Below are 25266 nucleotides of genomic sequence, written 5' to 3'. Positions count from 1 at the left end.
CTGCATAAGCTGATCTGAAACCACTGCAGGTAAACCATGCTCCCTTGCGTACCTAGTATTAAGCTAATACTGTTGCGTCCCCATACCATAGCGAGGTGGTATTGGGAAGTCTTGGTTACAATAGTTTTTCCTACAATAGACTCAAAATAACTTTACCTAGACAGACAGTCACACTTCTGCATGTCTCAAACACACAGCTTGCATAGCAAGGTTTTAGCGAGGCGCAGGGACTCCTTATTTTTGAGTACTAATATACTCAGATGAGGAGCCCCCCGGGTAAAGCCAAAAGCCAAAAGCCAGATTGGCAGGGACGTCCATCCTTCCTAATGGGTGAGTCACCCCTAATAAATAGCGTGGTTTGTATTCCAGTTACGGAACAAATGACAAATTCGTAGATAATTTGTATTTTTCCTAACTATACAAACCAAGCAAAGTGAGTTAAATCACAGGTGTGTGAGGGTGAGTGGTAGCAAGCTACCCCCCTACCCCGTGCTAACTAGCGGTGTGGGTAGTTAACCCTCGCTAAATTTTAATGGCTCGTCATTTCAGCTCCACCGAAAGTATAACCCCCTAATAAATAGCTAAGGTTTGTATAGTTAGGAAAAATACAAATTATCTACGAATTTGTAATTTTTCCTAACAATATAAACCTTTAGCTATTTATACAAACTTACCCGCCAGCCCTATCCCCCTTGAATTCCTACCTACAAACAAAGTGAGCTAAATCACAGGTGTGCGAACGGGAGTTGTAGCAAGCTACTTTCCCCTTAATCCCGCTAACTAGCGGAATGGGTAGTTAACACTAGAATTTTAATGGCTTGTCCTTTCAGCTTCGCCAAAAGTGATACCCCTAATAAATAGCTCAATGTGTGAATCATTAGGGAAAATACAAATTATCTACAAATTTGTCATGTTCTGTTAATGGATGCCCCAACATTCTACACACTTTGACAACTCATCGTATGAAAGAAATATGCTTGTATTCGCACAAATTATCTAATATTGTGTGTGTTGTGTATTTTATTTATATGAGAGTTTAAATGACCCAACATTCTACAAATTATGCACAATTGTCATAGGAAATGAACCTACAATTCATATTTTCTGGCACTAGATACAAGCCTTATGTGTTTTACATAGGAGTATTATATCTGTGCTAGCAGAAGCCAAACTTTTAAGTTTGTGAGGTGTAACTACCCTCTGCTAGGTAGCTGGAGATTAGGTAACAGAGTTAGTCCGCCATCCCGCTCACACTCAGCGCTATTAAACACCGCCACTTTTTATTTTGACTAGGTTTAGTATAAATGTGTCTAACTCCTCTGGTAACCCTAAAATAAAGATCCATTGACAGTATTTTAAGAACTGCCCTTAAAATGAATAACATTTTCCTTTTTCTTTCATTTTTTTTTTACAGGTTTGACTGCCGATGAGATCCAGCGTTTGGGTTTGTCCTGGTATGGAAGGGCATCGGCGCGGTACCTTCATATCCGTTGAGGAGACGATCCTCACGGTCTCTGTCCTGGGTGCAGAGGTTACACTTGCATGCTGGAGTTTCCTTGTGTGGATTGTAGGGAGTGTTCACCATCCCAGTAGAAGAGATTTAGCAGGCGACAGAAGGCTAAGAGGAATCGCTCCCCTATGAGGTTAGCCTCGGAAGGGAAGAAACATCGCCATCATTCTTAGTCAACTTGATCTCTTCTTGATGACTGCTTATTCTACTTACAGGAGTAGAACGAGTACGAGTGATGCCCATGCGACTCCTGGAGAACCTTACGTGTCGAAGGCCTCCGTTGTTTCCCCTAGAGGAATAGCGCCGGCTGCTGCTGTAGGGGTCTCTTTCTGACAAAGCAGTTTGTCTTTTTTAGCCTTCCTTGGGGCTCATGGGGTTTCCGTACAAGGAAAGGTTACAAGAGGTTTTGCAGTTGGGTACGCAAAGGGAGCAGACATTCTCCCTAGGGACTGAATTATCACCCGATGCTCCGAAGGGAATACCTAAAGATTCTTGTGCCCACTCAGGCATTTTGGTCTCCGCTTCTACTCACCCTGACGTTCGCTCTGCTTCAGCAGGTGGGCGTGAATCGTTGTGGACAATAACTCCTTGGAGTTACTTGTCGGGGGATCTTTTTGCGGGGAATCCAGGGTCTAGCTTCGGTTATGTCCTAAAGTTAGTTCTCGGAATAGATCTTTGGCTTTGTTTGCCCAGACGGAGGAGAGAAGAAAGGAGCTGTCTAGAGACACACCTCCAGGTGTTGAGCAACCTTCCCTTCTGAGGGAGGGTAGTTTTTCACCAGATGTTGGGTGATCTTCCCTTGCGAAGGAAAGATCTCCTTCACTAGGTGTTGGCTAATCATCCCTTATGAGGGAAAGATCTCCTTCACTTGTTGTTGGCTGATCTTCCCTTGTGAGAGAAAGTTCTTCACCAGGTGGTGGCTGATCTTCCCTTTCAAGAGAAAAGTCTCCTTCGCCAGCTTCTGTTCCACAAGCTTCTTAATTGCAAGGAGTTTTGCCGTCACGCAAAAGGTGTAGATCTCCCCTGCCGCCTGGAGAGACAGCCCTCTCTTGAGTGGTCCCCCCCTCCAGGATTCCTCCAAAGGGCATTGGATATGTCTATGCCCTGCTGTAGCCCATCAGAGCGTAGCTTTTTGGAGCTGAATAACGATGGTGGGAGGCGATTGCCAACGATCCCTCTCCCTCGTCGTGTCTGTAGAACACAACATAGCGCCAGCGTTTGCTTCGCCAACATTCTACAGCGTTCGCCTTGTCAACGTTTTACAGCACTCACCAACGCTCGCTTCACCAAATAAGTTTGCAATATCTTACTTAACAACTTCCTCTGGAACCTTACTATTGTTTGTGTTCTTTGCCTACTTAGGCAAATAACCCTGACATGCAATACTATTCATTTTCATAAGAGAGAGCCTACCCGACACTAAGGAAAGGTGTGTGGGGGAAGTCTCCTCTCTGACGAAGTTTGCACAACTGCAGGTGCTCGCAAACTAATACTCTGACTACTACTGAAGTGCCGTGTCTTGAACGTTAGCGGTCAGTTGCCTCCCTCTCCCTGTCTCTAACCATTTGTATCACTTGATTTGGTTTATAATTGCCCTCCAAGTTAACACCCCCGTAATAAATGTCTTTAGCTAATTTGGTTGCGCACTCGCCCGTATGACCGCCAGACCTCACAAGGAAGGTAAAAATCTGGGATTGTAAAACTAGTCTTGTTAGACGAATCCCTCAGGTTATTGCCACAAATGAGGATGTCTACCGACTGCCTGTGGCCACCGCATGCCACCATTTGTGAGTGTCGTTAGACAGTCCTGCCAGGGTATTACCCCAGATAGGAATGCTTTTTGACCTCTGCATCCCTCTGTTGTTTGAAAGACAGCAATCATCAGAAAAAATAATCCTTCGGGGTTATTATCTTGGACTTCTCTCTACTGGTTGGAGAGCTCATGGGAACACTCGCATGGTATCAGTCTCTGATCCCTTGTGATCTCCACATCACTCCGGCATCCCCGCAAGGCACAACAGTCTCGTGAGACATAACCCTTTGTGGTTATTCCTTTAAGCCAATACTCCTGATGGGATGGAATCAAACTCATGCTTACGTTTACGAAAGATAGCAAACATATATTTGCTTACAAGTACAGTATACTGTACATTGCCCACTCTTGAGGCAGTCAAGTGCCTACTACTGATAGAGATCTGATCGCTTAGTTAGCTACATTGCTCCATTTAGGCGCACATATGCTCACGAACATCTTCATGTTCCCAACGATTATTCTTTTTTGAGCATTGATGTTGAGCTTTGTCGCACATACATTATTCCTGCAAGCAACTTCATGAACTACCACAGAGGTGGTCACACACAGAAATGTGCCTATGAGCTCAGACTTGTGCATGAACTCCTACCCTGAGTTAGGGAAGTTGGGTTGTGACACTAACACTTGGGACAAGCGAGCTACTACTCCCGATGACGGTTGTTCGCTTCGTCGGTTGCCGCCCATGAGTAGTAGCAAGAGCTACTTACCATCATACAGAACAATTGGAATTGTGCCAATATTGTGCATTCTTTTCTCATTTGATGGATGTATCCTTTGGGGGGAAGTAGAGTTATTCACAACCCTCCAACCATCATGTAACCAGACATTGTAGTCTACCCCCTATTATCCCGGATCCTACTCGTAATTATAAAAAGTACTTACACTCTGAAACTATGTATAAGCAAGTCTTTTCCCTTGAGAGGGAATATTCAGAGCTTGTGACAGTTTTACTGTTCGGGAACGTCGAGATACGAAACGTATTCGCCTTTTTTTTTTAATAGATACCTCTCATCCGGGAGGAGGGGGTCGCTACATTTATCTATGTTCTTCAATCAAGTTTTTGGCGCAACGAACCATTTGGGCTGCACCCGGATCTTCGTTCTACCCTGGGGTACCCATTAAGGGGTTCATGTCTTAAATTGGAGGAAATTTACCTTCTTGTGTGGTCCATAGCTGAACTTACACATAATTACCTGTCTGTCAAATGTGATTGAAGATAAGTCTCAATCTTGTTCTTCGGAAGTAGTCGCTCATGATTGATATATTGCTTGACGGCAATCTACGAGGGAGATTCGCTGTAATGCCATTACCCACTTGAGATTACTGGCTATTCTGGGGTTTACCTATCTGGAGCAGACAGACATGACCAACTCTCATTGTAGCAAAGGCAGTTTAAGGACAGGTTTCATCATCCCTTTACAAAGACAGTTGCTTGAAACCAATTGCATGTTTTGACAGCAATCGACTCTGTCTTCTTGTTAAACAACCTCTCGGTGCCATTGAGCACTCAGATGAGAGTTGATCTTTTGTTTGAGAGTCAAATGATCTTGTTCACCTCAATTGTCTGATGGAATTCGAAGGAAAGACTAGTTTTCTCCTGAAAAGGTTGCTTTTACAAACCCTCTCTTCTCTTTGAGATACTATACGTGCTATAGCATGCCAAATCGCGCTCCTGGGAGGGAAGTCAACGGTGCCTCCGACTCTAGGGCAATTGTAGGTAGAGATTGCTCTCTCTCGAAAGGGCATTAGTCAACTGTCTTACTGGGGGAGGACGGCCCAGAATGAGGTGATAATAAGACCCTAGGGTTCGATCCCAGGACGGCTCTAATCCTCTGAGCAAAGTGACGCGTGATGCTTCTCTCCTTCCATTGACTAGACGTTGTGACTTTGATCTCAGGTTATCACTGAGGTTATCCTCCAAGGATGTACCTAGAGTTATCCTTTCAGAATTGATTTGCCAGTACAGAGTGCGAGGCTTCAGCCTACCCTCAAGAACTCTAGTTTTCACAAGAACGTTCACTCTAGTTGCAACTGGTGAACCTGGGTCCCTCCTCATTCCTGAGATGAGTATTTAAATTCGAGGAGTCTTAGTGGAGATGTATCCCCTACACTGAGTCAACTTTTGGAGGTTTTTTCCCCATTCCGGATAAGGCAGCTAGAATTTATCAAGGTAATCTCCAAAAGAACTGGCATTTTTATGAAGACTAACAACCTCTAAAAGAGGCAAAGACTTGGGAAACAGCTTTCAAGCAAGACTTCCCACGCACTGACGGCTGCACTGGCTTGGGTGCCTGACCGACTTTGCTTGCCCTGGCAAAAGTTATAGCTTTAGTCCCCTCTAAGGACAACTGTTCCTTTTGGTATTAGCTGGAGTTTGAAGGACTCAAGAGTCAGATATGCTCAAAGTAATAGAGACTCCATTTTGGAGGTAGATATCACCAACCTTCTCAGTTGAGTAGACCTTCTCTTCCGCCCCACATTCAATGCTCTTGGGGGAGATGCATCAAAAGTAGGATGGGCTCACCTGTCATGACAAATGGCCTCTGAGCTATGTTCCAACACCTATTGGCAGTGCCACACAAGTCTTTTTGGATCAGAATACTATGTTTCTTACTCATGATCTCCTAACAACTCCCTTGTTGTCTCACCATAGTGTTTTCATTAGAGCACGAGTGGGGTGTAAAATACCCAAACAAGGTATTCTTGGCACAGCATAGAACACCCAGTCAAATATTGTCTTTACAAGACTAGTGTCCGTCTTGCTGTTAGAAGATGGGGTTGGATGGGAGACAACTCGGTTACCTTTGGCAACCCAATTCAGGGCAGATGGCCTTCACAGACGAGGAAACACCTTAACAGTCATTCTGACTGTGTGGACTTGGATAGTGGCCTTTGAGGAATCTTTCCCTCTGTTAGCCATCCAAGTAATGTCCCTGGTGGGAATTTTGGACGAGATGGCAAACCAGGACGTCATGTGTTGAAGTTTCTAATGTACGGTTAACCAGTACAGGGTATTAAAATCATTACTTGCTAAGATACAACCCTAGTTAGAAAAGCAGCATGCTATAAGCCCAAGGGCTCCAACAGGGAAAATAGCCCAGTGAGGAAATGAAATAAGGAAGTATACTAAAAGAAATGTAATTAGCAATTGAAGTAGAATATTTTAAGAACAGTAACAACATTAGAATAAATCTATCATATATAAACTATAAAAACTTTTAAAAACTAGAGGAAGAGAAATAAGGCAGAATAGTGTGCCTTCAATCAAGAGAACTCTAACCCAAAACAGAGGAAAAACAGGGTACAGAGGCTATGGCACTACCCAAGACTAGAGAACAGTGGTTTGATTTTAGAGTGTCCTTCTCCTTGAAGAGCTGCTTACCATAGCTGAAGTCTCTCTTCTACCCTTACCGAGAGGAAAGTAGCCACTGAACAATTACTTTACAGTAGTTAACCCCTTGAGCGAAGAAGAACTGTTTGGTAATATTGGCGTTGTCAGGTGTAAGAGGACATAGAAGAATATATAAGGAATAGGCCAGACTATTAAGTGTAAGTAAACAAAGGGAAAATGAACTGTAACTACAGTAGAGAGGGGGATCCAATGCAGTACTGCCTGGCCAGTCAAAGGACCCAATAACTCCCTAGCATTAGTATCTCAATGGGTGGCTGGTGTCCTAGCCAACCTGTTACTACCTACTGTACTATTATTATTGTTATTGATAGTATTATTATTATTATTATTATTATTACTTGCTAAGCTACAACCCTAGTTGGAAAAGCAGGATGCTATAAGCTCAGGGGCTCTAACAGTGAAAATAGTCCAGTGAGGAAAAGAATCAAGGAAAAATTAAATATTTTAAGAACAGTAACAACATTAAAATTAATATCTCCTATATAAACTATAACAACTTTAACAAAACAAGAAGAAGAGAAATAAGATAGGATAGTGTGCCCGAGTGTACCCTCTAGCAAGAGAATTCTAACCCAAGACAACAGAAGACCATGGTACAAAGGCTATGGTACTACCTAAGACTAGAGAACAATGGTTTCATTTTGGAGTGTCCTTCTAGAAGAGCTGCTTACTATAGCTAGAGAGTCTCTTCTACCCTTACCCAGAGGAAAGTGGCTACTGAACAATGATAGTTGAAGAAGAATTATTTGGTAATCTCAATGTTGTTAGGTGTATGAGGACAGAGAATATGTAAAGAATAAGCCAGAATATTCAATGTATGTGTAGGCAAAGGGAAAATGAACCATAACCAGAGAGAAGAATCCAATGTAGTACTGTTTGGCCAGTCGCAGAACCCCATAACTCTCTAGCAGTAGTATCTCAACGGGTGGCTGCTAGAGACCGTCTGACATCCGTAGAATACCTGTGCACATCTTACCGTTTCTGTCTGAGGAGGAGAATCATTCATGGAAGGACATCGACAGAGCGATCGATGACCCTGATAGCTCCATAGTGGTAGCAAGGAGAATAACACCCAGACCCTCTATTTCTTCCTGCGGAGATATCAAGAGAACTACAGTATTCTCTCCTTTCCAGAGCTACTCATAACACAATCAGTCGTGTCCCTATGACCTCTCACCTGGAGGGTATTCAACATCACCACCACTTTCTTCTGGGAGGCTTTCGGAAGCATTAATGAAAAGGATAGCTGGATACTCCTGTATGTCGTCAGTCACTTCCCATCAGGCGAAATGGTCTATCATGGAAAGAGGCCTCGCGCCACTTGATATCTCTCTCGGGATAGCGAAGCTCGCTGTACCTTGGGAGGGAAGACTTGCTCGGTCTCGACCGTGACAGGATACCGCTCGGCTTTGAGCCTCCTCTTTCATTTTGAACAGAGTCAACTTTTCCTCGATGGAACTGTTACAGTTCTTTCAGCGTTGAGCTTACTGGTTACCAAATTAGAAGCTAGACCTCTTTCCTGGAGCCTAGTTCTTGTACCATGCTCTCGGGAAAGAGTACAATATGGTTCTTTCCTTATCTCTTTGGCCTCAGCGATGAGTGCTAGCTAAGTATGTGGTCTCTTCTACAACATGTCTCATCCAGGAGATGGAGGTATAGTAACACTCGACTTCATCCCTGAATCTGTTGCCAAACCTCTGACTCCAGCTGTGGCTATCCAGAGGTTCAGGCGCTTCCGGAATTAATGTTTCCGTATGTTATCCTATAACCCAGATCATTTGTTACAAGGTATTATAAAAGCACGGAGGCGTTACCTTATATGGTCTGCATTAGCTCACCTGGATGTGAAAAGTTTTTCGTGAACACGCGCAGGGTCAATAGGGTAGTCACCAAGAATACACTCTCTTCTTGGATCCGACAGTATATAGATGGATTCGTGAACCCAGACTCTCCCCCAAAAGTTCTTAAACCCAAAGCTCATGATGTTACGGGCATAATATTTCTCTAGCATTTAAAAAGAACTGCTCTATGATGTAGGATTTTCAAACTGGTGTGTGGAAGCGTCGGGCAACCTTTACAGCCACGACCTGCAAGACAACCCACAGGAACCTGGATACTTAGGTCCTGTGGTGGGGGCACAACAGGGTTTAAGATATTTCGACTCCCTTACAGTTGGTCAAGGCCAGACATTTCCCGGGATTAGTCTGGGATGAACGTTAGAGTGACTGGCCCTTCTCCTTTCATATTCCCCTCTCGGGGCACAGCCCCCATGGAACTCTCCGATTGCAGGTAAAAACCACGTCCTGTGTGTATCCTAGAATATATGTATTTGTTACGTGCCCTTCCTCCCAGCTCGGGGGGTCAGGCAATGGCTAGGGTAAGTGTAGATTCAACTCCAAGCAATTCCTTACCAGGTTAAATTAAGTCACAGTGCGTAATTCACACATAATTGCCCAGGCCGTTAGCTCTCTCGCACATTTTGGGAGTTAGTGAGGTGTCAGGGTGTGTCTGTTAAGCATGCGCGAAGCACAGAATTACACCCCTGGTCAGAAACCTACCTAAGGGAAGTCTCCACTGTAAAGAGGAAAAGGGGTATGTATTTGTGTCGGAAAAAATGAAAAATTTGGAAGTAATTTGTATTTTTCCTAACTATTCAAACCTTGAGGTTTTTTTTACTCATACCTGTTCCGCCATAACCTAACTCCCAAAGAAAGTCCTACCTCCAATTAAAAAGTGAAGGCATTTTATTGGTGGGTGAGTAGGGTGGTTAGTCTAAACCCCCTGCTAACTAGCGGGTAGTTACATTTCTCTAAAAAGTTTTTTATTATTATTGTTATTATTATTACTATTATTATTATTATTATTAAATGCTGAGCTACAACCTTAGTTGGAAAAGCAGGATGCTGTAAGGCCAGGGGCCCCAACAGGGAAAACAGCCCAGTAAGGAAAGGAAATAAGGAAAAATAATATGTTTTAGGAGTACAGTAGTAACAATATTAAAATAGATATTTCCTATTTAAACTATAAAAACTTTAACAGAACAAAAGGAAGAGAAACTAGATAGAAAAGTGTGCCCTAGTGTACCCTCAAGCAAGAGAACTCTAACCCAAGGCAGTGTAAGACAATGGTACAGAGGCTATGGCACTACCCAAGAATAGATAACAATGGTTTGATTTTGGAGTGTCCTTCTCCTAGAAGAGCTGCTTACCATAGCTAAAGAGTCTCTTCTACCCTTACCAAGAGGAAAGTAGCCACTGAACAATTACAGTGCAGTAGTTAACCCCTTGGGTGAAGAAGAATTGTCTAGTAATCACAGTGTTGTCAAGTGTATGAGGACAGAGGAGAATCTGTAAAGGATAGGCCAGACTATTCGATGTCTGTGTAGGCAAAGGGAAAGAACCGTAACCAGAGAGAAGGGTCCTATGTAGTACTGTCTGGCCAGTCAAAGGACCCCATAACTCTCTAGCGGTAGTATCCAATGTAAAGAGCTCAAAGTTTGTATAATTTTACTGGTGTGGGAGTAGGGTGGTTGGTCTAAACCCCCTGCTAACTAGCGGTGGGTAGTTATACTTCGGTACAATATCTTTTGGCTAGTTTTTAGTATTCGCCAAAATAATATCCAATGTAAAGAGCTCAAGGTTTGTATAATTAGGAAAATGCAAATTATTTCCAAACTTGTCATATTAGTTTTAAGTTTTTATTATTTCTGCATGTAGATTAGACATCTTATGTTCAGTGAACTGTAGTTTTAGTGTGCACAATATTGTATGATATGTGCAGTGGAATACTGTGTGAAAATCATTGCATCAAGTTCTGATGTTGTATGTAATACTTGTGCACATATATGGGCTGCAGGAAGATTTCTCCATTAGGGGATAGTGCCATCATTGCATCTCAAGCAGTGCACTGTCAGCATCGCTTAGGAGTCTTTGCAGCGTTCCTTCAGAGCATAGCTGCACCTGCTTTATTTTCCTCTACTTTACCTCCATTCGTTTGTCCTTTCTTTCATATTGCTGTCCAACTTCTTCTAACTTTACCTCAGTATATTTGTATGGTTTACCCTAGATGCACTTAGGTACTGAATGGCATCACCATCAGTGCCAGGCCATATAACCCAAATCCATGAATCTAATCAAGTATAGGAGAATTTCCAAATGACTGTGTGTTAACGGTTGACTCACTAGCTTTCAGTTTGGGTTTTGAGTTTGATAGTCTTTCATTCAAACAGTTATTAACCCTTTTACCCTCAGGCTCTTTGGAAATTTCCAAACCTTAACCCCCAGGGGGTTATTTTTTTCCCAGCACATTTTGCAGTGTATCTTTTTTAAATTGCTCTAATAGCCTTAATTTTTGTCTTAGAGAGGTCAGGTTGGTCTTATTCTCTCGGAAAATGCCTGAATTTTCTCAAAAAATTATCAAAAATATGAAAAAAAATATTTTTATAGCATTTTTTTGCAAGGACTTACCGGTACGTCCATGGGGGTAAAGGGATGGGTTTTGTGAAACGTACCAGTACGTCCTTTGGGGGTAGAAGGGTTAAGGTTATTTCTTGAATCTTCTGACATTTGAAATATGTTTTCAGACAACTTTATGCAGACTGCTTAGGAGAGACAATGCCATCTGTAAAACCTATTCCATCATTGTATAACACTTCATTGAAGTGCTATGGCAGACACTGTTTGACATCTTTGAGAAGATTATTGGATTTGCAAAAAGATGACAACATACTCCAGAAAAGAGAGTCCTTATTAGATAAAGCAAAAGCTTTTGTCTTGGAATACACCCCTTTGCCAGTAAGAATTGAGATGGTCAAACTTCTTATTGATGAGATGTTGAATTTTAAATCAACTACTCTTCAATGCATAAAAATTCCCCTTATCCCTATTAAAGGTAAAATGTATATATATCTTTGGCAAGTATTGATGGATATTTTGGTAATTCATGGTGATGAAGGAATTAAAGAATTAGAATTTGATGTTGAAATTGCCCGGAGTGCTCCTATAACACAGTATTGTATGCAAGTGATTCTCTCTCATACACTATTTCAGAACCTGTCATGGTCAAAGAATTTAGTGTCACTGATAATAAAAGATTTGTGGAATGTTGAAATAGTGAAAGCAGTTAGTTGCCATTGCTATAACCTCCAGCATTTAGATTTAACTCTAATCTCTGATGCTGCTCGTGAGGATGTAATACCCTATTCTCAGGAAAACACACATATTTTGTCCTGTTTTGCATACCTGTATGGTGGAGTTGAAAATGTGAATTCTGGTTGTCCAAAACTAAAAACTATAATTTTCCCTGTGTGTGAAGGAGCAGAACATAGTGAGGCAGTGGATCATGCTGTGAAGATGATACAATTTATGCCGGACTTGCAGGTTATCAAAAATGTAGACACAAGGCTAATTGCCATCAAGTATATGGATGCTGTTGGGCAGTTGAGTAATATGAAGTTGACAAATTTTGAGGAGTGGGATAATAGTTGCATAGGACGTAACTATAACTCAGTGAATCGAGCTGTATGGAAAGCTTTCCCAAAGGTTAAAAGATATGCATGTGACAGTGATCCTGTATTTGCAAGTCCTTATCATTACCGGGAATTGTGTAAATTGCAGACTAGTTTTCCTCGTCTGGAAGTAATTGAATTCTACAAAAATAAATTGAACATACTTGAAGATATTGATTTTATGGATCCCATGCCTAGTGTCAAAATATTCAAGGTGTTTCGAGATCATGATGGCATTGACGTTGGTAAAATTCAGATGTTGAATGCCAAATTTCCAAATTTAGAAGAATTGGTTTTGTATGCAGAGCATTATTCAGAAGACGGTATTGATTCTTTACAACTAGATATTCTGTTTCCAAAGTTAAACTCGCTAGAACTTCATCGGGCTTATGCAAGTACAGATGGTTTTGTGGAAGCATTCTTGAGGAAATGCCCTTCACTCAAGAAACTGGACCTTTTTTGGTCAGATGAAGATTTCTCTGGAGGTGGGACACCCATTGATGATGAATTTGTACACCGATTAAGCCCTCACATGGTTAACCTTGAGAGGTTAAACCTTGGAGCCTTTTCTTTTTTTGATGAAATGCCACGTACACTAGGAGTGAGATTACAGTTAACATATGAATCAGTGTGTTGCATCTTATCTGCATGTCCAAATCTTACGTTTTTAGGCAATATTGGTGTCTGGTGTGTTCACGATGATGAAGTTCAGAAGATTAAGAATCTTATCAAAGAGAATAACTGGAACTTGGAAATTGACTTCATGAGTTTGTTTGATCATAGTGAGTATGATGATGAAGAAGGTTGTTATGATCAAGGTACATGTTATGATGCTCATAAATTCTGTCAAATTTGTCTTAAAAAATGACGTTGATATGAGGGTTGCTGTAAGTGTATAAATAATAGATATGTATTGAAATGTTTTTACATTTAGATTATATCACTATAGTAATTGTGAGGTGCTGTTTAAATTGTTACAACATAGTTGGTTTCCCATATATATTGGGTATTCCATTCAAAATACCCCAGTGCCAACCCTGCTCTAAAAGTGGTTATTGTATGCTGGTACAGGTATCCAGCTTTGTAAAATTATAGTTACTGTTGTATGGATTTTTTTATGTTAATATTAAGATCTTGATATACTATTATTGTTTTTTTTTGCAGCCATATTTGAAATTACTATCCATAAAATTTCAGTCACTGGTATATTGGAAAAGTTGAATCTATTTGAGTGATTATCAAAATGTTTCTCTCTTGTAGTCAAAGTATTTTGATACACAGCACACTTATTTACTATTAGGCTATAATGAAAATCGGTAAAATTAATTGATTGGTATTTTTATGATTTCCATAACTTTTGCCACATCGAGAAGTTATAAAATGAAAGTGTGTATGTCAAATTTGTATGGTAGTTTGTGTCGATGCGGATATGAACCTTTCGTCCATTTAGTAGGACAATGTCTTTAGCAGAACTGGAGGTAGGTAAGAGAGAGACACCCTCCAGCCTAATTGTATTAGTCTCTTTTTGTCTTCAGCTGCAATGAGCACTGTACTAACATACTGTTGCTTTTCTACAACTGTTGGATTGTTTCTTAATTGTACTTGCAATAGGGTTTGTCTTGTATTTTTGTTGTTTAAGCGAAAGCACATTGAAGGTAAGTATATGATAAAGTGAATTTGGGTCCAAGGAGAATAAAACTTTCTCTCATGAGTTGTGCATCTGAAGGGCAGGACTACTGTATACACATAACCTCCCTGAAGAGCCTTTTTGTTCCATAACTGGAATACAAACCAACGCTATTTATAGGGTATAACTTTCGGCAAAGCTGAAAGAATGAGCCATTAGAATTTTAGCGAGGGTTAACTACCCATCCTGCTAGTTATCGGGGGTGTAGGAGGGCCAGCCAGCTACCTCTCTCACTCACACACCTGTGACTGTGCCTCACTTTACTTTTTGCTCGTCTATTTTAGACTGCCATTAATCTCTGTCTTTTTAACTGTTTTTCTTCTTTATATATGAAATCATTCTTAATGAGAATGTCGCTGTTTTTGTGATAGCATAGTTCGGCAGGTTCTCAAGGACGGAGAACCTTCCCTCCTGGCCTTTTCCCCTTGGACATCGGTCATCCCATTGGCAGATAGCCTATGGTGTGGCCAGCGCCTAACGGGAATTGTCATTGTTTGGATACGCCTTTATTCAGCTGTTGTCGTCGCCTTCCCTTCTACGTGGAATCTACTGGGGGAAGGGAGTGTGGCCCTCTCAGAGCTTGATTTTGGTCTTGCTCTTTCTCAAGGTTATTGCAGCTCACTTTTCATGGGTGGCCGGCAGTATACTCTGCAGAGGATCACCTTTCCCATTCGCGGTTTAAGTTGTGCTTCCGAATAGATATCTTCATTAAATGAAATTATAATTAATCTAACTTTTACAGCTTCGTCTCCGCGGAGATCCCCCCTTCCCGCCGGAGGGTTGGGTGGTTCTCCTGAGTAGTTATTTTTCTTAGCTGAATTAATTTTAATTCTCGTTTTGTTAGGGTGTTTACGCTGCCGCTCTCATTCTCCCGTTGATGTCATCCAGGGAAGGTAGTGAGTAGTCCTTCATTGGGTCTGTTCTCTCAGTGGACACTTTCCGTCTGCAGATTAGATAATCATCCCAGGGGAAGTAACAAGAACTTTGGGTTTTGAGGACATGCCCCCCTAAATCTCGATGAAGTCGCTGGCAGCAGGGTGACGGATTGGGTTTAAGGTGATTTGACAAGCTGTCTCTTTGGCTTATACCCTTGATGCCATGCAGATGATCTTATTAGAATTAGTATGGACTGGAATGGGTCACTTGCCTTAGTTAGATAGGCACTGCGCATCACAAGGAACTGGCTATCCTTTGATGACTGTAGCCAATAAATCGTCTATGGAGAGTGAAAATGATAGAATGGCCCCCATTCCTGGGCATAGTGGAGGGGTAAGATTCTCCCAGTTTATAAATACTAAAGAAATATTGAAAATTTGTTATTGAAATGTTAGAACCATGAATAAGATTGGGAAGTTACAGCAAGTGGAGAATGAATTTATGAAGTATAATTTGGATATCTTGGCCCTAAGTGAAATGCGTTGTAAGGGGATTGATTAGTAAGGAAATCTTAGACCAAGGCACTACATTATATATGCAGGAAGAACTGATGGAGTTGGAAGAGAAGGGCTTGAAATGATGATGACATCAAGAGCAGAAAAGGCATCAACTTAGTGGAGAGCAGTAAATAGCAGATTGTTGCTTGCAAAGTTTAAATCAAAGCAGTGCAATATGAACATTATAGTGTGCTATGTACCATTTGTTGAAAGACCCAGACCTACATGGCTGAGGACTATGGAATGTGAAGTACAAGATGACAAATGGAGAAGTATTGATTTAAAAGCTCAAGATAAAGACAACTGGCAAAATCTAACTAGGGCCCTTTGCGTCAATAGGCGTTGGAGGATATGATGATATTGATTTTTTTTTTTTTTCCTGACGCAAGAAATAAATCTTTTGCTGTTTAATACATACATATACCAAGGCACTTCCCCCAATTTTGGGGGGTAGCCGACACCAACAATGAAACAAAACAAAAAGGGGACCTCTACTCTCTACGTTCCTTCAGCCTAACCAGGGACTCAACCGAGTTCAGCTGGTACTGCTAGGGTGCCACAGCCCAACCTCCCACATTATCCACCACAGATGAAGCTTCATAATGCTGAGTCCCCTACTGCTGCTACCTCCGCGGTCATCTAAGGCACCTGAGGAAGCAGCAGGGCCTACTGGAACTGCGTCACAATCGCTCGCCATTCATTCCTATTTCTAGCACGCTCTCTTGCCTCTCACATCTATCCTCCTATCACCCAGAGCTTTCTTCACACCATCCATCCACCCAAACCTTGGCCTTCCTCTTGTACTTCTCCCATCAACTCTTGCATTCATCACCTTCTTTAGCAGACAACCATTTTCCATTCTCTCAACATGGCCAAACCACTTCAACACATTCATATCCACTCTAGCCGCTAACTCATTTCTTACACCCGTTCTCTCCCTCACCACTTCGTTCCTAACCCTATCTACTCGAGATACACCAGCCATACTCCTTAGACACTTCATCTCAAACACATTCAATTTCTGTCTCTCCATCACTTTCATTCCCCACAACTCCGATCCATACATCACAGTTGGTACAATCACTTTCTCATATAGAACTCTCTTTACATTCATGCCCAACCCTCTATTTTTTACTACTCCCTTAACTGCCCCCAACACTTTGCAACCTTCATTCACTCTCTGACGTACATCTGCTTCCACTCCACCATTTGCTGCAACAACAGACCCCAAGTACTTAAACTGATCCACCTCCTCAAGTAACTCTCCATTCAACATGACATTCAACCTTGCACCACCTTCCCTTCTCGTACATCTCATAACCTTACTCTTACCCACATTAACTCTCAACTTCCTTCTCTCACACACCCTTCCAAATTCTGTCACTAGTCGGTCAAGCTTCTCTTCTGTGTCTGCTACCAGTACAGTATCATCCGCAAACAACAACTGATTTACCTCCCATTCATGATCATTCTCGCCTACCAGTTTTAATCCTCGTCCAAGCACTCGAGCATTCACCTCTCTCACCACTCCATCAACATACAAGTTAAACAACCACGGCGACATCACACATCCCTGTCTCAGCCCCACTCTCACCGGAAACCAATCACTCACTTCATTTCCTATTCTAACACATGCTTTACTACCTTTGTAGAAACTTTTCACTGCTTGCAACAACCTTCCACCAACTCCATATAACCTCATCACATTCCACATTGCTTCCCTATCAACTCTATCATATGCTTTCTCCAGATCTATAAACGCAACATACACCTCCTTACCTTTTGCTAAATATTTCTCGCATATCTGCCTAACTGTAAAAATCTGATTCATACAACCCCTACCTCTTCTAAAACCACCCTGTACTTCCAAGATTGCATTCTCTGTTTTATCCTTAATCCTATTAATCAGTACTCTACCATACACTTTTCCAACTACACTCAACAAACTAATACCTCTTGAATTACAACACTCATGCACATCTCCCTTACCCTTATATAGTGGTACAATACATGCACAAACCCAATCTACTGGTACCATTGACAACACAAAACACACATTAAACAATCTCACCAACCTTCATTGGGTCTGTTCTCTCAGTGGACACTTTCCGTCTGCAGATTAGATACTCATCCCAGGGGAAGTAACAAGAACTTTGGGTTTTGAGGACATGCCCCCCTAAATCTCGATGAAGTCGCTGGCAGCTGTTTAATATAGCAGTGTTATTTTGGCGGAGCTGAAAACTAGTTGAATCTAAAGGTTAAACGGGGTTATCTACTCGCCTGTAGTTAAGGGGGGTAGCGGGGGTGTGTTTACCCACAGCTCCCACCAGCACGTGACTAGCCGTCACTTTTTATTTTGGCTCAATAAAGTGTAGACCTATTTCACTCTCCCATTAACCTAAACTGGCTGAAACTAATTTTTTTTTTTTTCTTTTTAGGTGTGATTGCCCGTGAGGTCCAACCATGCGAGTTTGTCCGGGTCATGAAGGGCGCCATAGTGGCACCTTCATGTCTTCGAAGGAGACAAATCCTCACGGTATCTGCCTTTAGTGCCGATGTCACTCGTGCATGAAGGAGTCTCTGTGTAGTGTGTGCCGGGAGCGGTCGCCCTCTCAGTTGGTGATGTTTGATAAGCGGAAGAAAAAGAAGTCTAAGGGTTTCTTGAAGGTCAGGCGTACTTCCACAGGTGCAGGTTTGGGGACAGGTCGAGGAGGAGTGCGTAAATACGCTCTGTCAGGTGCAGGTGAACGGCTGGGGACAGCCATGGTAACCCTGTCAGCATACGAGCCGTAACATGACTGTCACACACGACTGATGGCCAAATCCTCTGCATTTTGGCTTCGCTGATGTGATGCCTCGTCGAGAACACTCAACAGGTGTAAAACATCCTGCCAAGTGGGCTGACGGCCAGCGGAGACATTAATGGTTGCCAGAGACTGTTCCAGGCAACTCGCAGCTCTGCTCGGAACAGTTCTGAGGAGCTTCCGCCTAAGCTCCCTCAGGTCCAAACTACGGCGAGGATAGGCCGACCTGTACAGGGAGGCCAACCGGACGGCGTATATCTTCAGCAGTTTGCCCTCGCCACAGGTGGCACTGCTGAACTGGGCCTTCCTGCCCGCATCACACCTCTCTCTGGCTTCTCGGCACCAGTCGAGGAGGCGTTCCTTCATGTCTGGGTATGTGATCTTGGGACCCCCTATGGCCGAGAATGCCTCCTGGATCTCTCCCTTTAGAAACTTCCCGAGATCAACAGTCCATCGGCCAGAGCTTCCTGCGGTATACTTACTCGCACAGTAGGCCTCAAAATCCTTCGGGAATCGGGCAAAACTCTGGCCAGTTTCCAGCTGGAAGATTCCAGGCTTGGGGTTCCTCCTGGAGTCGAAGACCTTATGCAGATCAGACAGACTGCGTTCTGTCTGGAGGGACTGGACGTGGTCGGTGGAGACAGTGTCTTCTGAGCTGACACTGAGACAGGAGCTGGAAGAGTCACCAGAAGTCTCGCTACCAGAATCTTCACTGGTGGACTCCTGGGACATAGTCATTTCGTGTATGGTTGGTCTGGTGGGGTCCTTGGCCTGGTGCTTGTGCTTTGGGATGGCCCCTGTCTTGGCAAGAACTGCCTCAGCCGTAGCTGCTGGAGACTTTTCTGGCCTACTGGCTTTGGCTGGATTGTCCAGGAACTGCTCCCCTAGTCCACTGGCTGCAGTGTCTGGCGGACTAACTGGGTTAGTTGCCGGAACAGGTGAGGAAGCAAGCAGTCCACTTGGGACAGGACACTCCCAGAAGCCTGGTACAGGGGGGAATAAAGGTGTGAACCCTGGAGCGGGCTGGAGACCTCCAACCAGTGGCTCTGCTCCAGTCACTGGGATTGCCAGACCATTGTAATATGGCCAAGCAGGGAATGTAGATGGAACACTGGTGGTCACTGTGGTTGTGACCCGGTGGCAACATGCCATGTTGGTGATGGCTCAACGGTCTTCAGGGCCACCGCTTGAAGTTTGAGGGACTGGACCTGAGTTGCCAGGTCACCGACAATCTGGATAAGACTCGTCACATCCCGTCTTAGGCTCTTCTTAGGACAGAGCGATCGATGACCCTGATAGCTCCATAGGGGTAGCAAGGAGATTAACACCCAGACCTTCTATTTCTTTCTGCGGAGATATCAAGAGAACTACAGTACAGTATTCTCTCCTTTCCAGAGCTACTCATAACACAATCAGTCGTGTCCCTATGACCTCTCACCTGGAGGGTATTCAACATCACCACCACCTCCTTCTGGGAGGCTTAAGGAAGCAATAATGAAAAGGATAGCTGGATACTCCTGTATGTCGTCAGTCACTTCCCATCAGGCGAAGTGGTCTATCATGGAAAGAGGCCTCGCGCCACTTGATATCTCTCTCGGGATAGCGAAGCTCGCTGTACCTTGGGAGGGAAGACTTGCTCGGTCTCGACCGTGACAGAATACCGCTCAGCTTTGAGCCTCATCTTTCATTTTGAACAGAGTCAACTTTTCCTCGATGGAACTGTTACAGTTCTTTCAGCGTTGAGCTTACTGGTTACCAAATTAGAAGCTAGATCTCTTTCCTGGAACCTAGTTCTTGTACCATGCTCTCGGGAAAGAGTACAGTATGGTTCTTTCCTTATCTTTTTGGCCTCAGCCATGAGTGCTAGCTAAGTATGTGGTCTCTTCTACAAGTCTCATCCAGGAGATGGAGGTCTAGTAACACTCGACTTCATCCCTGAATCTGTTGCCAAACCTCTGACTCCAGCTGTGGCTATCCAGAGGTTCAGGCCCTTCCGGAATTAATGTTTCCATATGTTATCCTTTAACCCAGATCATTTGTTACAAGGTATTATAAAAGCACGGAGGCGTTACCTTATATGGTCTGCATTAGCTCACCTGGATGTGAAAAGTTTTTCGTGAACACGCGCAGGGTCAATAGGGTAGTCACCAAGAATACACTCTCTTCTTGGATCCGACAGTATATAGATGGATTCGTGAACCCAGACTCTCCCCCAAAAGTTCTTAAACCCAAAGCTCATGATGTTACGGGCATAATATTTCTCTAGCATTTAAAAAGAACTGCTCTATGATGTAGGATTTTCAAACTGGTGTGTGGAAGCGTCGGGCAACCTTTACAGCCACGACCTGCAAGACATAACCCACAGGAACCTGGATACTTAGGTCCTGTGGTGGGGGCACAACAGGGTTTAAGATATTTCGACTCCCTTACAGTTGGTCAAGGCCAGACATTTCCCGGGATTAGTCTGGGATGAACGTTAGAGTGACTGGCCCTTCTCCTTTCATATTCCCCTCTCGGGGCACAGCCCCCATGGAACTCTCCGATTGCAGGTAAAAACCACGTCCTGTGTGTATCCTAGAATATATGTATTTGTTACGTGCCCTTCCTCCCAGCTCGGGGGGTCAGGCAATGGCTAGGGTAAGTGTAGATTCAACTCCAAGCAATTCCTTACCAGGTTAAATTAAGTCACAGTGCGTAATTCACACATAATTGCCCAGGCCGTTAGCTCTCTCGCACATTTTGGGAGTTAGTGAGGTGTCAGGGTGTGTCTGTTAAGCATGCGCGAAGCACAGAATTACACCCCTGGTCAGAAACCTACCTAAGGGAAGTCTCCACTGTAAAGAGGAAAAGGGGTATGTATTTGTGTCGGAAAAAATGAAAAATTTGGAAGTAATTTGTATTTTTCCTAACTATTCAAACCTTGAGTTTTTTTTTACTCATACCTGTTCCGCCATAACCTAACTCCCAAAGAAAGTCCTACCTCCAATTAAAAAGTGAAGGCATTTTATTGGTGTGTGAGTAGGGTGGTTAGTCTAAACCCCCTGCTAACTAGCGGGTAGTTACATTTCTCTAAAAAGTTTTTTATTATTATTGTTATTATTATTACTATTATTATTATTATTATTATTATTATTATTATTAAATGCTGAGCTACAACCTTAGTTGGAAAAGCAGGATGCTGTAAGGCCAGGGGCCCCAACAGGGAAAACAGCCCAGTAAGGAAAGGAAATAAGGAAAAATAATATGTTTTAGGAATACAGTAGTAACAATATTAAAATAGATATTTCCTATTTAAACTATAAAAACTTTAACAGAACAAAAAGAAGAGAAACTAGATAGAAAAGTGTGCCCTAGTGTACCCTCAAGCAAGAGAACTCTAACCCAAGGCAGTGTAAGACAATGGTACAGAGGCTATGGCACTACCCAAGAATAGATAACAATGGTTTGATTTTGGAGTGTCCTTCTCCTAGAAGAGCTGCTTACCATAGCTAAAGAGTCTCTTCTACCCTTACCAAGAGGAAAGTAGCCACTGAACAATTACAGTGCAGTAGTTAACCCCTTGGGTGAAGAAGAATTGTCTAGTAATCACAGTGTTGTCAAGTGTATGAGGACAGAGGAGAATCTGTAAAGGATAGGCCAGACTATTCGGTGTCTGTGTAGGCAAAGGGAAAGAACCGTAACCATAGAGAAGGGTCCTATGTAGTACTGTCTGGCCAGTCAAAGGACCCCATAACTCTCTAGCGTTAGTATCCAATGTAAAGAGCTCAAAGTTTGTATAATTTTACTGGTGTGGGAGTAGGGTGGTTGGTCTAAACCCCCTACTAACTAGCGGTGGGTAGTTATACTTCGGTACAAAATCTTTTGGCTAGTTTTTAGTATTCGCCAAAATAATATCCAATGTAAAGAGCTCAAGGTTTGTATAATTAGGAAAATGCAAATTATTTCCAAACTTGTCATATTAGTTTTAAGTTTTTATTATTTCTGCATGTAGATTAGACATCTTATGTTCAGTGAACTGTAGTTTTAGTGTGCACAATATTGTATGATATGTGCAGTGGAATACTGTGTGAAAATCATTGCATCAAGTTCTGATGTTGTATGTAATACTTGTGCACATATATGGGCTGCAGGAAGATTTCTCCATTAGGGGATAGTGCCATCATTGCACCTCGAGCAGTGCACTGTCAGCATCGCTTAGGAGTCTTTGCAGCGTTCCTTCAGAGCATAGCTGCACCTGCTTTATTTTCCTCTACTTTACCTCCATTCGTTTGTCCTTTCTTTCATATTGCTGTCCAACTTCTTCTAACTTTACCTCATTATATTCGTATGGTTTACCCTAGATGCACTTAGGCCATATAACCCAAATCCATGAATCTAATCAAGTATAGGAGAACTTCCAAATGACTGTGTTAACGGTTGACTCACTAGCTTTCAGTTTGAGTTTTGAGTTTGATAGTATTTCATTCAAACAGTTATTAACCCTTTTACCCTCAGGCTCTTTGGAAATTTCCAAACCTTAACCCCCAGGGGGTTATTTTTTTCCCAGCACATTTTGCAGTGTATCTTTTTTAAATTGCTCTAACAGCCTTAATTTTTGTCTTAGAGAGGTCAGGTTGGTCTTATTCTCTCGGAAAATGCCTGAATTTTCTCAAAAAATTATCAAAAATATGAAAAAAAAATATTTTTATAGCATTTTTTTGCAAGGACTTACCGGTACGTCCATGGGGGTAAAGGGATGGGTTTTGTGAAACGTACCAGTACGTCCTTTGGGGGTAGAAGGGTTAAGGTTATTTCTTGAATCTTCTGACATTTGAAATATGTTTTCAGACAACTTTATGCAGACTGCTTAGGAGAGACAATGCCATCTGTAAAACCTATTCCATCATTGTATAACACTTCATTGAAGTGCTATGGCAGACACTGTTTGACATCTTTGAGAAGATTATTGGATTTGCAAAAAAATGACAACATGCTCCAGAAAAGAGAGTCCTTATTAGATAAAGCAAAGGCTTATGTCTTGGAATACACCCCTTTGCCAGTAAGAATTGAGATGGTCAAACTTCTTATTGATGAGATGTTGAATTTTAAATCAACTACTCTTCAATGCATAAAAAATCCCCTTATCCCTATTAAAGGTAAAATGTATATATATCTTTGGCAAGTATTGATGGATTTTTTGGTAATTCATGGTGATGAAGGAATTAAAGAATTAGAATTTGATGTTGAAATTGCCCGGAGTGCTCCTGTAACACAGTATTGTATGCAAGTGATTCTCTCTCATACACTATTTCAGAACCTGTCATGGTCAAAGAATTTAGTGTCACTGATAATAAAAGATTTGTGGAATGTTGAAATAGTGAAAGCAGTTAGTTGCCATTGCTATAACCTCCAGCATTTAGATTTAACTCTAATCTCTGATGCTGCTCGTGAGGATGTAAGACCCTATTCTCAGGAAAACACACATATTTTGTCCTGTTTTGCATACCTGTATGGTGGAGTTGAAAATGTGAATTCTGGTTGTCCAAAACTAAAAACTATAATTTTCCCTGTGTGCGAAGGAGCAGAACATAGTGAGGCAGTGGATCATGCTGTGAAGATGATACAATTTATGCCGGACTTGCAGGTTATCAAAAGTGTAGACACAAGGCTAATTGCCATCAAGTATATGGATGCTGTTGGGCAGTTGAGTAATATGAAGTTGACAAATTTTGAGGAGTGGGATAATAGTTGCATAGGACGTAACTATAATGCAGTGAATCGAGCTGTATGGAAAGCTTTCCCAAAGGTTAAAAGATATGCATGTGACAGTGATCCTGTATTTGCAAGTCCTTATCGTTACCGGGAATTGTGTAAATTGCAGACTAGTTTTCCTCGTCTGGAAGTAATTGAATTCTACAAAAATAAATTGAACATACTTGAAGATATTGATTTTATGGATCCCATGCCTAGTGTCAAAATATTCAAGGTGTTTCGAGATCATGATGGCATTGACGTTGGTAAAATTCAGATGTTGAATGCCAAATTTCCAAATTTAGAAGAACTGGTTTTGTATGCAGAGCATTATTCAGAAGACGGTATTGATTCTTTACAACTAGATATTCTGTTTCCAAAGTTAAACTCGCTAGAACTTCATCGGGCTTATGCAAGTACAGATGGTTTTGTGGAAGCATTCTTGAGGAAATGCCCTTCACTCAAGAAACTGGACCTTTTTTGGTCAGATGGAGATTTCTCTGACGGTGGGACACCCATTGATGATGAATTTGTACACCGATTAAGCCCTCACATGGGTAACCTTGAGAGGTTAAACCTTGGAGACTTTTCTTTTTTTGATGAATTGCCACGTATAGGAGGAGTGAGATTACAGTTAACATATGAATCAGTGTGTTGCATCTTATCTGCATGTCCAAATCTTACGTTTTTAGGCAATATTGGTGTCTGGTGTGTTACAGATGATGAAGTTCATAAGATTAAGAATCTTATCAAAGAGAATAACTGGAACTTGGAAATTGACTTCATGTGTTTTTATGATTATAGTGAGTATGATGATGAAGAAGGTCGTGAGGATCAAGGTACATGTTATGATGCTCATAAATTCTGTCAAATTTGTCTTAAAAAATGACGTTGATATGAGGGTTGCTGTAAGTGTATAAATAATAGATATGTATTGAAATGTTTTTACATTTAGGTTATATCACTATAGTAATTGTGAGGTACTGTTTAAATTGTTACAACATAGTTGGTTTCCCCTATATAGGGGTATTCCATTCAAAATACCCCAGTGCCAACCCTGCTCTTAAAGTGGTTATTGTATGCTGGTACAGGTATCCAGCTTTGTAAAATTATAGTTACTGTTGTATGTTGTATGGATTTTTTTATGTTAATATTAAGATCTTGATATACTATTGTTGTTTTTTTTCAGCCATATTTTAAATTACTTTCCATAAAATTTCAGTCACTGGGATATTGGAAAAGTTGAATCTATTTGAGTGATTATCAAAATGTTTCTCTCTTGTAGTCAAAGTACTTTGATGTACAGCACTCTTATTTTCTATTAGGCTATAATAAAAATCAGTAAAATTAATTGACTGGTATTCGTATGAT

The 25266-nt window shown here is 41.9% G+C and overlaps 2 protein-coding genes across 2 annotated transcripts in view; both read left to right on the top strand.

Annotated features, from left to right (window-relative positions):
• The window catches only part of LOC137632824 (uncharacterized), a 17746-nt gene extending 4418 nt beyond the window's left edge, over positions 1-13328 (top strand). The window contains exon 2 of the mRNA XM_068364920.1: positions 11318-13328. Within this exon, the coding sequence (XP_068221021.1) occupies positions 11349-13109 (1761 nt within the window). The 5' untranslated portion in view covers positions 11318-11348 and the 3' untranslated portion in view covers positions 13110-13328. The remainder of the gene's footprint in view (positions 1-11317) is intronic.
• Positions 11403-25266, top strand: LOC137632825 (uncharacterized). The gene is made up of 2 exons (XM_068364921.1): positions 11403-11528; positions 22993-25266. The coding sequence occupies exon 2, from the start codon at positions 23024-23026 to the stop codon at positions 24782-24784; it is 1761 nt and encodes a 586-aa protein (XP_068221022.1). The 5' UTR covers positions 11403-11528; positions 22993-23023; the 3' UTR covers positions 24785-25266.

This window comes from Palaemon carinicauda, chromosome 42, assembly GCF_036898095.1.
Source record: "Palaemon carinicauda isolate YSFRI2023 chromosome 42, ASM3689809v2, whole genome shotgun sequence".
NCBI lineage: Eukaryota > Metazoa > Arthropoda > Malacostraca > Decapoda > Palaemonidae > Palaemon > Palaemon carinicauda.
Note: the sequence above shows the minus strand (reverse complement) of the source record. Positions and strands in the feature narration are given on the sequence as shown.

Excerpts from the sequence above, each read along its gene's own strand:
- LOC137632825 (XM_068364921.1), top strand. The coding sequence starts at position 23,024 with ATGCCATCTGTAAAACCTATTCCATCATTGTATAACACTTCATTGAAG.